The 15,057-nt window shown below is 39.0% G+C and overlaps 1 protein-coding gene across 1 annotated transcript in view; it reads right to left on the bottom strand.

Moving 5' to 3' along the window:
- Nucleotides 1-15,057, bottom strand: part of Fmn2 (formin 2) — a 311,596-nt gene that overhangs the window by 79,707 nt on the left and 216,832 nt on the right. Inside the window, 1 exon segment of the mRNA NM_001427798.1 lies at nucleotides 75-126. Coding sequence (NP_001414727.1) covers nucleotides 75-126 — 52 coding nt within the window.

Below are 15,057 nucleotides of genomic sequence, written 5' to 3'. Positions count from 1 at the left end.
GGGTTAAAATAATCTGCAGGCTTTCATAAGGCTATTCTGAGAAGAAATAGCATATTAAGGGAAGATGATCTTACCATTTATGAGTCTCCGTCAGGGCAGTCTCTTGTGTCTCTTGGTCAATTTTAGCTGAAAATGCAAGAGAAAGACATGAAGTAGGTACAGAGCTTTAGCATCTCACAGAATATACAATCTAAACAACACGGAGTTGATGAAATTAGGAATTCTAATGTTCTCCAACCAAATATTATCTTAACCCTGTTAATGTCAGTGATATGGTAGAAATATTATTAAATTTGATTAAATTGACACTAGCATGTGGGAACACAGGATTCTTACATAACCAACCCAAACTTTAAGGTTATGAATAATTTCTTTACATTTGACACAGTGACCTAAAGAATGAAAACACTACTTTCGCTGTTACACTAAATGTTCAGGGACCCAAACACCAACACAGGTTCAAATACCAAATTGGGAATTAAAACAAATGAAATGGACACACATTTTAAACTTCTTGTAGCCATACTCTTGGGGACAGATCTCAAGTGACTAATTATGATCTGTTCTGATGGGGGACTTTATTATTCACTCATTTATCTGCTATAATATGTTTGTCAGTGCTATGGATCAAACCTAGAGCCTTGCCTATGCCAGACAAGTGCTCTACCATGAAGCTTCAATTTTACATTTATTTGCTCTATATTTTTTCTCTAAAAATAAAGATGTCTAACAGGAAGCCACAGATCTGATTTAGGATGGTGGAAAGGTTTCATATTAATTAAAAGTCACATCGACACTCCAAAACTAAAACATATGACAGCAATTTCCACCTTCTTTCCAAGAAGTTCTGTAAATACTCTATGACTTTCCTCTCTTCTTCTTTGTGCATATATATTTGGCATAAATGTTTCAGAGTGTCTTAGCAAGACACTCATTATTTTCAGTCTACTCTAAGGGATGGAAAAACATTAGTTATAACTACAGCTAGAATGTCACCAAACTGTAGGACAATACAGAAAAATATCATCACCACACCTATACAACTTTCATAATGCATCTCTCACACACCAAAAAACAGATGTGCACATGATAAAAAATACACAAATAGTAAATAAAGAAGTTATCTATTTATAAACCTTCCCCTGTGGTCACATTTGGGGCCATTTGGAGAAATCGGAAGGCAAAGTGGAGGAGGGTATGTTAGTAGACTCTATAATCATAAAAAAATTTGGCAGTGTTGATCAACTAAAACCCATGATGCTCTGGTTATTATTAAAGTGTCTCTCTCACTACTTAAAACACAATAGTGCAGCTTGACCTGGTTAATGTTTTACAATGTTAAGACTGCTCTGGAAGGCCTGTACTGCCTGTCGATTGTCCGGACACATGTTAGGCTAACACTCTCTTCCATGGATATCAGAATTTAACAGGGATGATTTGAGTTGGCAGCAGGAATTTTTGTCTTCTCCTTTCCTTTCCCTACTTCGGACTAGATTGTTTACATGCATATACAGGTCAATCATTAGCCACTTGAAAGACTGGGATACACATTAGATATTGTACTCAGAACAGACCCTAGAATGAACATACTGTCATAAAAAAAAACCTACCTTGAGCATGCCTGAAATAAAATCTGATTTGTTTCCAGACACAATTCTAGAATAACATAAAGTGACTTCAAGGAGAAATATCAAAGGCAGCCCAAATGAACAATCTTTGACAATGGGCAGTTTGTTTGTTTTCTTGAAAAATACACAGATTAAAAGAATTGATGGAATTTGATGGGAATCATTTCTAGAATAGTTTAGAAGATTCAAATAAACGAGTTATGAAACTAAAAGCACATGAAACTGATGCTCTTGAGAACGTCTTTAATTCCCAATCAGATTAATGTGAGTCACATGATGTTTAACAATCATGTTCACTTGTCAACATATGCAAATTATTTAGCACAATATCTATAATGACCAGTACATGTGAAATAAACATCTTCCTTAAGTTTGGGAATTGAAGAGTTGAAAGATCTCTACGCGAGTCAACCACTGTTTAATGTTTTGACACGATATCAAGATGCAGAGAATATATTCTTGTAGCTTTTCAAAAACGTATGCCCCTAAATCATGGTAAGTGGAATAAAGTGAGTTCACAGTAATAATTCCTTTTGATGTCTACCAACCCAGCTCTTGTTTCTGTGTCTGAGAAAGTTGGCTTAAAAAAAAATTAAAACCAAACCTACTTAATCCAATGTGGCAGGAGATTGATCCTTACCAAAGAAATAAAACATAAAAACAGATCTCCTTACCAAACCGAATAACCATGCTACAATAATAAAATCGAATTGGAATAACAGGCAATGCTTGGGACTCCTCCACTATCCATTATTTTCACGTGATTTTCAAGCTACAGGGATTTGTATATTGAAACTCTAATCAGCTTTGATAAACAGTCAAATTGGAGATCAAGGGGAATACATTAAAGGCTAAATTTCAACTCTGAATGCAGAGTCAACAATTCAAGGAGCCAGGGCAGATTTCTTTTTGTAGTGCAATCTGAAGAAGAAAAATAAAAAAAAAATCCATTCTGAGAGTGACACGTGGTGGCACAGGTCTGTTATCCCAGAACAGAGGAAGTAGAGTGCAGGTCAGGGAATCAAACTTTGAGGGCAGTCTGATCTACACTGTGAGACCTTGTTTCAAACCCAAGAGCAGGGGATGTAGCTGAATGGTAGGGCACTCTCCTACTACCTGCCATGCCTTTGTTCAACCTAACAGAAAGCCTTAAAAACTGGAGTGCATACATTGTCTAGCAGGGGGCTTTATACAAACAGACAATCAATGATTTGCTACTCGAGTCTCCCTTTTGCGCCACTCTTAAAAAACAAAAACCCAGAGTAAGGTAATTGAATAAAATGAGAGGTTTCTCTGTGATGTGAACATAGATTTTTGATGCTAACTCAATGGTGTAGCAAGCTTTGCCAGCTTGGGGTACTGAAGATGAACCCTGCAGACTGAAATAAAATGGCACTGTGACCAGTAAAAATCTGCCTTCATATAGGGGTAGGGTAAAATCTTTTCATGCAGTGATCAAAATCTCAGCATAGGTGTATCTGCAGAGACTCATTAAGTCTTTATTAAAGGTGACATGGAAAATAAGATAACTTGCTACATGTACCACAAAAATGGTTTTCTGAATATTTAAATTTCCTAAATTTTTTTTCTGAAATAAAAGATGACTTGTGGCAGGCTAGAGAGGTGGCTCCGTGACTGGCGATGCTTTACTTTATAAGCCTAGTGACTTGAGTTTGATTACCAGGAGCAATGTAATGATGGAAGGAAAGGGCAGACTCTGCTAAATTGTGACTTGACCTCGACACAGACAGATGGACAGAGAGACAAATGGAAAGATAGACAGATACACACACATGTAAGTAAAATATAAACAAATTGCACATAGGTAATTTCGAATGGTGCACATGATTCTTTGAAGTATTATAAAAGCCCAGGTTCTTCTGGGTAGTATTTCCTTATAGATGCAAAATCAGCTATCAGCAAAAGATTATGATTAAACTAAGCTCCATGAATAATATAAAAAATGGGGAAGAAAATATTTACATTTCAGGATCCATGTACGATTTCATTCCCACTCTTCAGAGGAAAGAGTGTGCTCTCTCTCTCTCTCTCTCTCCTCTCTCTCTCTCTCTCTCTCTCTCTCTCTCTCTCTCTCTCTCTCTCTCTCTCTCTCTCTCTGATACTATGATGATGTGATAGCCCTCCAGTTAATTCTAGACTGATTAGGGACTATATCTGTGTGGCATAGCATAGCACTTGCCTAAAATAAATAAAGCCTTTGGCGAGTAGCAGCACAAACCAACCAACCAAACTTACCAGGATTCTAAGTGAAGATTTACAGGAAAGCCAAAGGAACACTTAAAATGGACGAATTGGCACAAGGCTGGGTTGGGTAGGTTTGAAGTGCTAAGATGTTAACAAATTGCCTGGGTTCTCTTTGCCAGTTTTCCTGGTGGTGTCCTTGGCCACTTTGGACACATGTGTCTGCATAATGGTTGGTGAATACCAACTGTTACCCAATATCACCTCTCCACAGTTAAAGTCTCCAGAAGCCACTTGTACAATTGCTACCAGGAAAGTTACCCAAACTCTCTCCAGTGTCTTTTTCCTTCAGCTTCCAGACTCTTCTACTGCCAGTGTTTATGTCTTGCATATTATTAAGTTAGACAAACCTGGTTTACATTCTAGTTTAGGACACGACTGTGGTAGGCTTTAGTAACTGTGACCCTCACTTTTATGGCAGTCTTTCTGCGTGAGACCGGAGTGGAATTTTCTTTTTCATTGAGTTGGTTCATAGAGAAAGAAGTTAGTTAATTCAGTACTGACCTGGAAGCAAAACCCAGCTGATTGAGTTTAAGGAAAATGACAAAGAGGAACATGGTTTGAATAGACAATCCCCAGAGAGTATCAACAACTATCATTCGTACTGTTATTAAGGAGAAATGGATGCTGGGGAAGTGGTTCAGTCAACTGCTGATCCTCAAAGGTGAGCTGAGCCATAGATATTATTAAACCAAACAGAACGGCTGCTACTCTTTAGCCTTTAGTTTTAGGTGGAAGATATCTGGAATTTGGAGCAGAGACTGCAACAAACAGACAAAACAGAAAGGCACCACTAAACTCCTTAGGAGGCAGCCTTCATTGTTTACGTGGTTTTATTTGTGTTCATTTATTTTAGTATTAAGATGCAAGACTATCCTCCTAGTCTGATTCTACCAAAGGCTTGGTGACTCTGTCACTGAGCATGGGAGTGGCTAAAGCTAGCCCTCACGATGGTATCTTCTCAGGCAGCCCTGATGCGCCTTACCCAAGAGAATCTCTGGCACCACAAATTATTCCTGGTGGTTGTTGCCCTACTAAGTTAGTCTTCTGACCCTATGATTTGTGTCTCTGGTCTCTGTCTGGCTCCAGACTCTTTGGCAATGTGAGGTATTTCTGCTGACCTTGTTCCAAGCGACTGAGTAAGCAGAGGCACGGAACGGACGCCCTTTCTGATCTCCAGCTTTCATGAGGGAATAGCACATATCCTCAGGTAATTGGAGACAGAGTTGCCTCTGAGTAATATCAGATGGAAGGCAACTCAGAGCCCTTTCATCTACTTGTCTAGGCTCTAAATCTTTGTGCTATTTTTCCTTTTATTTAAAGTGTTAACTAGTTTTTGTTTATAATTAGCTATGAATGTGCATTTGGATCGCTTTTAAGTGCAGCCAGTGTGGCTTATTCCTTTAGACAGATGTACAGCCTATCCTCTGAGTCATTTGAGGTTGTCACTTAACTGCAAATATATTGCTTTGGTTTTGTGACTTCTAAGACACTCCTCCTTTTGACAATGTACTAAAAGTCAAGTAAATTTGGGAAGGTTAGATCTGTCACACTGAATGATATTGAGAGAATCTTTCCTTTGACAGAGAAAGGAAGAGTCAAGTCTCCCTGCACTTCATTCCCCTCTCCAATGCTGCTAATGCTTTTTGGATAATAAAACATGCATCGTAGACTACTCTAGGAGGGAGAAAGCCTGGATCTTGGAAATATCACATTAAAGTTGGCCTTTGCAGTAATTCATGGCTAACTTTTAATACTGAAGACATATAAAAATGTGTACCATTTTTTCCTATATAGACATCTGTAAGCATCACATATTAATGTTTGTTATTAAAAGCCTAAGAAACATACAATGGAAAATAATGTACACATCAAAAATTTGAGACATGTGGCTTGTAGCAAAACTCAAAGTACAGCAAAGTCATACACGGTGATTATCCAGCCTGATGTATTCATCTGAATGCTCCTTCGTGAAATTCCTTTCCAAATCTTAATTTGAAAACCCAAAGTGCAAAAGACATAGGAAAATATTCAGTATACACACACATGCTGAACCCTTGGTAAATATTGTTGCAAGAAAGACTTGTCTATTTCCACCTAGAACAATTCTGGAAACTATTTTTAAACAAACTATACCTGGAGGCTATATGTTACTACATTTATCCACTTTGGAAATTTCTGGTCTATGTCTACTAATGTCATATAAAAGTGAAGGCACACTCAGGGCTACTTCATTTTCTCTATTTGCTGAGAAATAACCATGCTACCAAAGCAGTCTGGAATATGCACTGATATCCGTCAACAGAACCCAAATCACTAAAACCTTGTGTGAAAACTGAACATACATATCTCAAGGCTGAGCTTTCAATATTAAAAGCAATATTCACTAAATCTGGTAGATCTGAAACATCAAAATATAAAGCAGCTGGAAATAAAAATCTGAAAATCATAAAAGCTTCCTTAGTGGGTTTTCTTTTTTTCCTAATATTACTTGCCAAAACAACGTTTGAAGATGAGGGTATTTCAATCCTAGAAATCAAAGCCACTTAAATCAATACTCCAATATTTTAAGAAAGAGTTGAGTATCTATTGTATTTTGTGAACCATTTGTTGGGGCTCCTGTAGTGCTATCTTTGCAAAGTCTTTTGCATGAAGAAAATCATCAATGGGAGAGAAATTATGGTCATGTAATAAATGACAACAGTAGATACGCTGGAGTATTACAGTTCACATGCATATGACCAGGCTGACTTTACATGTAATAGCGCACAATAATAAACCATGGTGAAAAGGCACTTTATTTCAGTTTACAGTCTGCAAATTAAAAGGGAAAAAGTCACAGAAGGTATTAGAAGTAAATATTATGTGAAAGAGGCAGGATAAAAATCCATGCCCATGGATGCCAAAGCTGGAACACTGTCACTCATGAGCACAACAGAATGACACCTTTGTTTGAGAGAGACACAGACGATCAGGAATCAAAGGTGTTTGGGTTTTGAGTACAATGATGAAGTTCTAGGCAGAATAAGACAGAAACTGGCAAATGTATACGAACACAAGGCTCTCAAGCAAACACCAAGGTGTCAAGATGGAAAGTATAGGGAGAAAAGGTGGGAAGGATGATAGGGAATAGGCCTCAAAAGGCCTTGTTGGGAAGTATGTGTAGACAGCTCCCTATGGTGTAACACACACACACACACACACACACACACACACACACACACACACACACCAAACTAAAACAGAGTGAAGGAAACATATTTCTGCCCAGTCTAAAGTAGGGAGATGCACTTTGAAAGAAGTCGTGTACTACTGGACAGTCCTGGGCCCAAGCTTCGCCTACCTCTAATCAACTGGGAAAGTAGATAAAATGCAGGAGGTTAACAGTTTTCTTCCAGTAGTGCATGGGTGACATAGGGGGATGAGCTCTTCTCAGGGAGCTCTTCCTCCAAGTCTCTAGATTTCTTTCTGAAAGTCAGTTTGCAGACGGTGTGTCTTGGAAGTAACAGCTCACAGACAAGTGATCTTGGGGGAGTTGAGCAGATACAGATGGGACTCTGGGGAGGTGAAAGTGGCTGCAAGTCAAGGAACAGAGGTCCAGAGAGGAAATGAAGCTTTCATCACAGCAGAGAAAGAAATTGTCCCCAAGGTCTCTCTGAGTTTTGCTGAATATTAAGTAGCATGTGTCAACAGGGGACTACTATAAATCTAAGCAAAGTTGTACTTAAACAAAAACAATACTCATCCCTACCCTCCAAGGTCCTTCAAGGTCAAAGTGAAAATCTGCTGTCTGAAAAACCCAGCAGAGGACAGGTCTAGAGTAGTCATAAGAGCCTTTGGAAAGTGAGACATCACAGTAGTAGATTCACAGTGATGTTAATTTGAATTCGTCTGAGTAGGTCTTAAAAGGAGATGTTAACTAAAAGTCGTTGGACTGAATCATGCCGCATATTTAAATGATATACCCAAAGGAAGCCAAATACTCTGTAGAAGAATTTGCATAAGGCAAAGAAATGGATGGTATCTTCAGTCTCTAGCAAGAATATAGCCCTGCAAATACCACTCACAGTCTTCTACTGCATTTTGGGTATTGGAATGTTCTGCTAAGCTATCAGATTTGTGGTGATATGTTACAGCAGCAATAGAAAACTTATATTGGTTTCCCATCAGAAACTGAAAGCAGAGGAGAATCAATTATAATACTGTGGATAGAAACACACACACACACCCCCACACACACACGCGCGCGCGCACACACACATACACACACACACGCACGCGGACACACACACATACACAATCACACACAGGCACACACACACACACATACAAAAACACACACACACGCACACACACACATACACAAACACACACACACATACACAAACACACACACACGCACACACACATACACAAACACACACACGCACACACACGCACGCGCACGCGCACACACACATACACAAACACACACGCACACACACACATACACAAACACACACACGCACACACACATATACAAACACACACACATACACAAACACACACACGCACACACATGCACACACACATACACAAACACACACACGCACACACACATGCACACACACATACACAAACACACACAGGCACACACACAGACACACACACATACACAAACACACACACACGCACACACACGCACACATACACACACGCACACACACACATACACAAACACACACACGCACACACACATACACAAACACACACAGGCACACACACAGACACACAGACACATACACAAACACACGCACGCACGCATGCACACACACACACACACACACACACACACCATGGTATCTATGACTTAGTGTCTGTTACAGGCTTGGTTCCCAAATGTCATGCTACTGACAGATGGTAGCACTCTTAGGGGCTGGCCTATTGAAGGGATATTGGGTCATTAGGCTTTGCCCTTGAAGGAAATATCAGGTATCAGGGCAAAAATCTTTCCTCTTTTTCCTCTATCTACCATGTCATTTGCCCACCCTCCTCCTCCTTTGTTTTTTCCTTTTGCCTCTCAATCACAGGAGGCATGCTGGCTTTTTCTGCCAAAAACTCCCAAAACAACAGGGCCAACATGACCTTGGAATGAAACCTCAGAAGCCATTAATCAAAATAAAGCAGTCCTCTGTTCCAATGGGTCACTTCAGGCCTTTTGTCACATAAAGAGAAATCTGCCTAGCACAACTGCTCAAAAATAGAATCTACACAGGTTTTTACAAGCAGTCTAATGTGACAATAATTTTGCACCTGGAAATCCACACTCTGAAAAGTGTTAAAGAAAAAAAAACCTTACATCTATATAAACCAAGGAAAAGATCTGAGCATGAATACTAAATATGCTTTCTCTTAATACCTGACTGAAAATTAGAAGTAAGATAGTATTTTGTTATAATATGTATACAACCAAAGTACACAACAGTAGCAATAATTACAGGAGAAATAGAGGATTGTCATTGTCTGATTTTTGTATCAGTGAAGAAATGGTGAAGATATGAGAACAATCCTGAAAATATAAGTCAAAGATATATAGTGAATTAGCTAATACGGAAATAGGAAATACCATAGTCTATAAAAAAGTCAGAAAACATTACATGAGATAAACACACATAGATATAAAGATGATAAATGAAATGCAATCATATTTTTAACTAACAGATGATCTAAATATTCCAACTAAAAATGCAGGGGCGGGGCAGGGGATTGTTAGACTGAAAACTTTCAGCTCTGTGCTGTCTAGTGGAAAGCTACTTAAAATACAGACATGTACTTAGATTAGATTGAAAGTCAAAGGATAAAAATGGCCTTGTACAAACACTAATCACAATAAAGCTGACATGGCTCAATTAAACTTAGATGACTTAGACTTGAGAAGGAGAAATTCTGTTACAAAAAGGGGGCAGGAGCAAACACTGCCTTGAAGAGGCAATTTTACAGGAAGACAAACCAATTCTAATTATGCACGCATCCATCGTCAGAGATTCAAAACACACAAAGCGAGATCTGTTATTTCCAAGAGGAAAAAAAATGAAACAAAACTGAAGGGAAAGGTGGGTGTGAGTGATAGTAAGTAGTGATTCCAGCTCCCTTCCCTTCTCTCAGGAGCTGAGAGGTTGATGACACAATATAATGGTAACAAAAGAAAGAATGTAAAAGATCAAAGCAATACTGCCTTGTACGGTTATTTTCCTGGGAGGAGAATGAATTGAACTGCTGGGAAGAGAGGGTTAACGGCACTTCTCCAGTTGAGAAGCTTATGCCATGATGCAGAAGAGGTAGGTGGAAAAAGAAGGAGAAGAATTGAAAATAATTAGGGTGAGAAAGATGGCTCAACAGATAAGAGTGTTTACTGCTCTTATAGGAGACCTGAGTTCAGTTTAGGGTACCCATATGGTGGTTCACACTTGCATGCCTATAACTCCAGTTTTAGGGAATCCAATGCCCTCTTCTAGCCTTTCAGGCTTCTGCTGCCTGCAGGTATGTGCTGCATGCACATAGGCTTGAATATATAAATATAAAAAGTCAACAGTAAAATAATTGAAAGTATCTAGTTTTCTGCTATGAGAACAATGAGGAAATTTGTTCAGAAATTCATGGCAGACCCAGCCTTGAGTAGACTTAATCATAAAATCATTCTGTTATTTATATATTAATTATGTCTCATGGAGGATGCATGGGTGGCATTCTAAACATAAATTTTGGATACATTAACATGAACATTCACACAGATCAGTAAGTATGACTAACATTTCACAGATGACTACAGGTTAGAGGAAGGCCATCTATGCTCAGACAATAACATAATGCCAGTAGCTTGTAACAAGGAAAGGGACCCATGTTCCATGGCTGGTATCTTAAAGGCAAGAGATTACTTTGGGCTGGGAAAGTTGATGCCTTAAGGCTTAAGTAGAGTAGACTCAGGGGTTAGGAAAACTAGGGAAGAGAACGGGGTGAGGCAGTGTAAGGGGAAACTGGCACCATGAATGAGGCTCTGTGGATCTAGCAGTTCAACACTTAAAACATGCACTACATACAACAAAGCATACATGCGGAGAAATAGATACAGTTACAGAGAAAGAAAATGGCTGGTCAGCACAGAAATTAGCAAATACCTTTAGAAGCCTCTTTGCAATGAAAGAAAGTCAGCTAGAAGTACACACTGATAAGAATTACTTTAAATACAGTCGAATAGTACAGAAGAAACAAGGTAGATGTCTATTTTCAACAACATTATGGACTTGCTAGATACAATATATGCAGGGTTTTACACACACACACACACACACACACACACACACACACACGCAAGAGAGAATAAAATAAAATGAAAATGAATGCATGGCTGAATCTCATAGAAAACAAGGAAAATTCTCTGAGGCCATTGAAACAAAGAGGAGCAGGGTTCCAAAGAGGTGGAGGGCAACGTTTCCCAGGGCGAACACTGACTCTTACAACTTTTCCTTGCATGGACAACCAGGAAAAATAAAAAGATGAACAGGCCAGAACCCTCTAAGGTATCCAAGAAACTACAAAGGATCACCCCATGAATGAGACATTGAGGATAAGTGTTGCCCCCACAGCAGCTCTGAATGGAAGGGGAATCCTGTTGTGCAACACAGAGGTGAACCCTCACATTGCACTGGGCACACGAAGTCCTGTACTAACGTGCAAGGAAAGAACTTATTTTAAAAATAAGTCTTGGTTGGTAGAGCCTCCTGATGATTATCCAAAGCAAACATAAAGAGAAATAGAAAACATGAAAAGTGCCCTAGAGCAAATTCAGACTAAAAACAAAGAAACAAAAACTGAACCCAAGTTGCTGACAATTCAATAGGGAAGAGAGGATCAGGGCTTCTAGGCTACTGAAAGGAATTATTGACCTTGGACCCAATGTTTCATGATTAGTACATCTATACTTCAAAAAGTGACTGTGATATCAAAAACGTGTTACACAGATAAGAGCAGTTTATAGCCCTGGATTCACCACAGAGTGGCCTTTAAAGGGTAGACATCTGACAAGAGAAAAATAACATGAGAATTTAGATGTCAGATGAAGAAATGGTGAGCAAAAGAAGCAGGACTTTCAAATTGAGACCAAAAACTGAATACTTCAAACAGTGATAATTCTCTATTTTAGGAATCACAACAAGCATACAATAAGGCGAAAACCCTGCAAAAGAATGGCATATAAATAGGTCAGATTAACGCTAAGAGTCTGCAGATTTTTATTGCTTAAAGGAAAGCAAAAATAGCAACATCAGACTTTGTCAAAGAATTGTGTTAACAGAAAGAAAAATATTGTATGATGTCACAAACATGTGGAATCTAAAAATAGCCAAGCCAATTCCTTCAAGCCCTCAAATATACTGAGACAGAAAACGAGGGAGGGCAAGTGGTATGGGGAAATGGAAGGCAAGTGGTACGAACTTCAAGTTAGGAAAGAAGATGAAGCTCAGATAACTCACATACGCTATGCAGAGTGTGAGAAATATCACATGATGCAGAGGAAACCTGCTCAAAGAGTGAATTCTAGATCGGAAGCCATACATACACAACAAGGGTAACTATGAAATGGATGTACTGATCTGTTTGACTGCAGTAATTGTTCAACTGTGAACAAATTCAAACACTATAAGATAGGTCACATAACTAAAGAAGTGTAAACACCAAAGTTGTATAATAGCAGGTATAGACACAATGGGGCAGGGGGATGAAGTACTTCCAAAGTGATTGCTCCACAAGTATGGGGAACTGAGGGCGGATCCTCAGAACTCACACAGGAAGAATCTGGAGTGCTGTGTATATCTCAGCATGTGGGTGCTGGTGGAGATTCACAGATTTAGCCTAGATGGGTCACTTCTAGTTTTATAACAAAAATAAACAAAAGGGCTTTTAAGGAAGACACATTGCAATGGCTTCTGGTCTCAAATATACCTATATTTTCATACAAGCATGTACTTGAACACATGTGCGCATGCGCATGCATACACACACACACACACACACACACACACACACACACACACGTACTCACGCAAGTAAAGAAAGAGAGTATAATCATTGAAGCATCAGAATGGAAACATTAAATAAAAACAAAATCTTCAGGGTAGAGTAAAGAGTTTGGAAATAACTCAATCAAGAATTCTCATGATTGAGAATTCTAATCATAGCCTTTTGCAAATGATATCTTTTCTAGTTATATCTATATTAGACTGTACATAATAGCAGCTATGAGAGTTTTGAGAAAAATAAATGGAAGAGAATGAAAGAAGATGGTAGAAAATAAACTGTCATTATTTTCAGCAACACTGATGCTGGAAACCTTTCAAAAAAAAATCCCCTATAGGTGTATTACTAGGAAAGGTTACTAAGTACGCAGTCTATAATAAGTAGTGGGAGCAGAATAGTTATTTGGATACAATCTACCTTCAAATATAGTAAACACAACTCACAAGACACAGCCCCAGATAATGTCTCTAGGACTACATCTACGAAAAAGTAAAGACCTTGACAAGATGCTAAGAGCTTTTAGACAGACGTGAACAGAGTCCTAAAGACATACACTCCTCAATGCACTCATAGGAGGAAAGCATAGATACCGTAGAGATGTTGGTTCTCCTCAGAATGATCTATGTGGATATTTATGCAACTGTGTTTAGATCCTAATAGAGAAATTGATTTTGTGCTTCCCTAATTTCACAGAAAGCTAAGTCACTAAGATGGATATGCATGCTAAGCCTTTCTCATTTCACGATACCTCAGAGGCTCCAGTAAACACAGTGGTCACAAGCTTTGATTGAGGAAAAAAAGACAGAAGTAAATTGCCTAGGAAAGGTGTGCGAACAGCTGCATGGAATAAATGAAACTGCATTATTCACAGAGAAAGGGTGGCATGCCTATCACTAAGTAGCAAACAACTAATATCATAGAGCACAAAAATCAGATTTCTATCACAGAAGAAATGTGAAAATAAATTTAGATGAATTGACAGATTAAACATGAAAGCAAAACTATCAAAATAAAAGCATATATCTTCACAAATACATGAGGCTCTTTTGCTGTAAAATTATTTTTAAAAAAATGCTGTCTTTTACCCCACACTTGTTCCAGCACCGTAGTACCCCAAGATATCTGGGAGATATCTTCATCTCAGTCAGTAAAGCCTCTCACCTGCTTTGCTCTATTCCTTATCACACTTCTGATAGCTTCTCTCTGAGCCTGGCAGCAGTCTCTCTACCCATTTAGTTCCTAAGGTAGGTTGCCACCATGCCAGAAATGTATATCCCAATTCCGTGGCAGCTTAGTGTCTCCAGCCGCACATACTCTCTTGAACTGAATTCACCACATGAAAGAACACACAATAACCTCTGATCCTATTGATAAGATATAATTGCCCACCTACTCATACAAAGCCCTGTACACATCCATCCCTTAAGAACATTCATAACAACCTGTAAATGTGTAGAGAGGAATCTTAACATCGGCCTCCATGTTCTCTCTGCTACTTCTCTTCCCTCACTCTAGTCTCCTCCTCTCTCTAAAACTTTTCTCCCGCCCATCCTTCCTTCTTGTCCAGTGACAGGCCTTGTTCTATCTTGTACCTGCCTTCACCTGTATGACATCATCCTACAAGGCTCTGTCTATCTTTCTCTCTGTCTCTCTCTGGTATGTATGGTGTGGGTATGTGTGTGTGTATGTGTGTATATATGTGTATGTGTGTATATGTGTATGCATGTATGTGTGTGTGTGTGTATGTGAGTACATGTTATATGCATTTCTGTGTAGGTACATTTTCCTGTATGAAAACCACAGGATTACCTCTGGCGACATCCTAAATAACTTCATGATCGCCTTAGTTTTTGAGATTGGGTCTCTCACTGAACCTAGAATTTTGCAGATGGCTAGGTTAGGTGGCCAATGAGCTCCAGGGAGCTTCCTGTCTCTACTGCCTCTCTGTATTAGGATTACACACTCACACCATGATTTTTTAGGTCCTGAAGATTCAAACTCTAGTTCTTATGCAGGCCCACCAGGTTTTCTCCATGCTGAGCCATCTTCCAGGCCTCCAACCAGAACATTTTTAAAGGCAAAGGCATTATCAAGGAACAGGTAACTAAATGTCATA

Source organism: Rattus norvegicus, chromosome 13 (genome assembly GCF_021556685.1).
Source record: "Rattus norvegicus strain SHRSP/BbbUtx chromosome 13, alternate assembly SHRSP_T2T, whole genome shotgun sequence".
Taxonomy (NCBI): domain Eukaryota; kingdom Metazoa; phylum Chordata; class Mammalia; order Rodentia; family Muridae; genus Rattus; species Rattus norvegicus.
This window is presented reverse-complemented; position numbering and strand designations above follow the sequence as displayed.